This window comes from Propithecus coquereli, unplaced genomic scaffold (genome assembly GCF_000956105.1).
Source record: "Propithecus coquereli isolate 6110/MARCELLA unplaced genomic scaffold, Pcoq_1.0 Scaffold3, whole genome shotgun sequence".
In the NCBI taxonomy this organism is placed as follows: domain Eukaryota; kingdom Metazoa; phylum Chordata; class Mammalia; order Primates; family Indriidae; genus Propithecus; species Propithecus coquereli.
In genome coordinates, this window is record NW_012148618.1 from 3,804,293 (window position 1) to 3,808,528 (window position 4,236).

A 4,236-nucleotide genomic window follows, 5' to 3' on the forward strand; every position below is an offset into this window, starting at 1 on the left:
TATGTAGTGTTTGTTGTGGTTCAGAATGAATATCTCATTGTTTTGCCAATGGGAGTTATTATAAATTTCTCCTTGTACACATAGGCAATAGTTTATCTTGGGATTTAAATGGTAATGAAATAACTGGCCCATAGAATATGTGAATATTAAACTTTCCAAGATAAGATCAATTTTTTTTCAAAAGCGATTATACTAGTATTCACTTCAGTCAGTAATGTTTAAAAAATCCTCTTGATTCACATGTTTTTATTCAGAAAATCTGATGACACATCTCTTTTTTTTTTTCAGGTGAATTTACAACGAACTGGACTAAATGGAAGAAGTAAACCAGTCTGTGGTGTCTGAATTCATTATTCTTGGGCTTTGTGATCCATGGGAGCTCCAGGCCTTCTTCCTAGTGATATTTTCTTCACTTTATTTGATCACCATTTTAGGCAACATCTTCACTGCGATCATAATCATTACTGACCTCCATCTCCACTCCCCTATGTACTTCCTGTTAGCCAATCTCTCGTTCATCGACTTCTGCCTTTCCTCAGTCACTACCCCTAAAATGATCACAGACTTTCTGAAGGAAAATAAGACCATCTCCTTTGGAGGGTGCATGTGTCAAATATTCTTTGGACACTTCTTTGGAGGGGGTGAGATGGTGCTGCTTGTGTCAATGGCCTATGACCGTTATGTGGCCATCTGCAAGCCTCTCCATTACTCCAGCATCATGAACAGACATATGTGCGTTGGGTTAGTGATGACATCGTGGATCATCGGGTTTGTGCATTCAATAAGCCAACTAGTTGTGATTATAAAGCTGCCCTTCTGTGGAGAGAAGCTACCCAGAGAACTGGATAGCTTTTTCTGTGATATTCCATTGGTGATCAAGCTCGCCTGCATGGACACCTATATTCTAGAAATGTTGATAAATGCTGACAGTGGTTCACTGGCAACCATCTGCTTCATTCTGTTGCTGATCTCTTACTCTCATATTTTGTTTACTGTCTGCCTTCACTCTAATGACGGAGCATCCAAGGCTCTCTCTACCTGCACTGCCCATATCACAGTAGTGGTGTTATTCTTTGGACCCTGCATCTTCATCTATTTGTGGCCAGTCAGCATCACCTGGGTGGACAAGTTTCTTGCTGTATTTTATGCAGTCATCACACCTCTCCTGAATCCAGCCATTTACACCCTAAGAAACAAAGAGATTAAAAATGCCATGAAGAGACTACTATGTTAGCATATGGATTTCAGTGGGTATTTCAGGGTCTCTCACATTATCAGAATCTTCACTATAAGGTCCCTAAATTAGCCACAACTGTCCTGTTACTCTAGTCCGAGAAGCATTCCCCAATTCACAGATGGAAGTCATACATCTCCAGATGAAACATCCTGGTCAATTCTATTTGATTCCACAATCATTTATTGAACAGTCAATGCAAAATGATTTCCTCTGGGAAACGTGGTTAGTGTTTATGATAATGATTTCAGTTGTACTCAAGGATGACTAGAAATTAATAACATATTAATGATTCTTTGTACTATTGGTGCTGCTACTTCAACAGCTACCTCCACATCTTGAGATTTGTTATTAGGCTAAGCATTTCTTTGAACAAAGCATGTCACATTGGTCTTCTCTAAATTTTTTTCAATAAACCAGTGATTTGAGTATTGCTATTAGTATCTTTATTTTTACAAATGGATAAATTGGTCTTTCAATTAATAAGCATTCTACCTAACTTATCTGAAGAGACAACTATTAAGGTACATTAAGCATTCCCATCACACTCAGAATAAAACTGAGTCAATCACAATCTGGAAAGAACATTGTTTCTTCAACTTTATGTCTTGGCCATTTGTGAAACAGGGTAATTGTCCTTAGAAGACAAACATTAAAAACAAAGATGAAGATGAAGAGAATTGTATTTATGGATTCTTATCTAGAAATAATCTGAATTATTATTATTTTCTTTTGTTTTTAGCTGTAGGCCAAACATGTTATTTACTAAATAAATAGGTTAAAAAAAATCCAAAAAAAAAAAAAAAAAACAACAAAGATGGATGCACTAACAACCCAGGGGATTTTGCTTCTTCTCTTTCTTTTAATAAATGTGTTAGGGGGTTCATTGTCTATACCAGATAAAATCAGAGGAAAAGTGTATGTTCTTTAAAATGACTAAGGAATCCAAAGACCTTCTGTTTATGTATGTCTATTAATATTCATAATTTTGAAATTAAAACCGAAAACTTTTAACACTTATAAATTAGCTCATTTTAAAATAACACCAATAAGGCATTACATGCTAGCATAAATAATATATTTTGTGAAAAGTAATAATATTTTCCAAAGTACAATAAAGAATGCAGTAAGGAGAGTGAAATTGTTTTACATACTTGCACATTTCTTAGCACACGACTCAGTAGAAGCAATTGAGTTCTTTTATCCACCTCTGCGTTGAATCTGTTATTCTGCGTGCTTTTATTGGAAATGTATAAAGGCCATCTGGCTTGTCAGAGATATGTAGTTACATAAGGGAAGAGCGTTTTGACTTTGGTGCAAAAGCAATGGTGAACTTCAGCACAAGACAAGGCTGTAGCGTCAAACTGCAGTAGATATCATGGTATTCCTCACCAACACATACAGTAAAAACAAACCAAAAAAAGGTAAAACGTTTAATAATCTTTTTAGATTATTTCTACTAATATTATAATGTCAGACAGTATTATTGTTTGCTGTCGCTATTTGGTTGTGGTTTCAAGCAGTCAGTATTCTATATTTCTCCGTTTTGATGATTTTCATTTTCTGCTTTCTGCCCTCCGGAAAAAAGATTTTCCAGCCTGATGAACTCTCCCTAGACTTTTTCTGGTAACAATTCTCTCAATTATTGTTTATCTGGAAGTATTTTCATTTTGCCTTCATATTTGAAAGATATTTTCACTGAGTATAGAATTCTAGGATCTCAGATTTGCTCAGCTCTTTAAAATGTTATTCTAATGTTTCTGGCTTTCACATTTTCTACTGAATAGTCATCAGTCTTATTGTTGTTCCTTTGAACATATTTCTTTTTGGGGGGCCACATTAGATATGTTCTTTTTGTCTTTGGTTTTCAGCCAAATGACTAGAGTATGCCTATGATGTTGGGTTTTTTGTTTGTTTGTTTTTTGTATTTATCCCTCTGGTTGTTCACTGCATTTCTTGAATATATTGGTGTGTCTTTCATCAGTTCTTCATATTTTGCTTCCCCTTCTTTCATTCTAGCATTCATTTACACATGTGTTAGAGTATTTCACATTGTTCCAACTGACACTCTCGTTCTGTTCTGAATTTTTTATTTTTTTATATTTCTGTACTTCAGTTTGGGTAATTTCTATTGACCTGTCTTTGAGTGCGCTGATCTTTTCTTCTGCTGTGTTTAGTCTGCTTTCAAGGCTATTCTAATAGGCTTTAAAAACCTATCATTTCATGTATTTTTCAGTTCTAAAATATCACTTGATTCTTTCTTAGATATTCCACTTTTCTGTTGAAATTGATCATCTTTTTATACATCTTCAACCTCTTAATGTCTTTTCAAAATATATAAAAGTTATTTTATAACTTTTTATTTCTCTAATTTCAACAATTGAGGCATCCATGGTCTGCTTCTATTTACTATTTTCCTCTTACTTGCGAGTCACATACCTCTACTTCTTTACATTGCTCAGTTATTTTATGCGTTTTATACATTGCATATAAAATAATCATAGCATTCTGACTTGATATACTCCTCCAGACACCATTTATTTCTTCCTCTGTGAGGCATAGAGGGTTCAAGTGTGATCACCCCAATCTGATTGGTACTGAGCTGATTTAAATCTGGATTACATTTTTATAAGACTCAATACACTTCTGGTTTGTGAATGCGCCCTAGATATGTCTCTTCCAGGTTTTGATTATGACTCTGATGACTTTCTTTCTCATCAACATGAAACATTTTACAGGATTCAGTGTTGCTCTTCAGAATTATTGGAGCTCAGAACTTTAGCCACCTTCTCCCCTTCCTGGTAGCTTCAAAAATATGGCAAATTCCGGACGGGCATGGTGGCTAACACCTGTAATCCCAGCACTCTGGGAGGCTGAGGCGGGTGGATCGTTTGAGCTCAGGAGTTCGAGACCAGCCGGAGCAAGAGCGAGACCCTGTCTCTACTAAAAATAGAAAGAAATTAGCTGGGCAATTAAAATATATAGAGAGAAAAAAAATTAGC

General features: G+C 35.5%; 1 protein-coding gene across 1 annotated transcript; it reads left to right on the forward strand.

Annotated features, from left to right (window-relative positions):
- Positions 1-313: 313 nt before the first annotated feature.
- LOC105814207 (olfactory receptor 4K3-like) lies at positions 314-1,234 on the forward strand. Its single transcript, XM_012649107.1, has one exon. It carries the CDS (start codon positions 314-316, stop codon positions 1,232-1,234), a length of 921 nt encoding a protein of 306 aa, XP_012504561.1.
- The last annotated feature ends 3,002 nt before the right edge of the window (positions 1,235-4,236 follow it).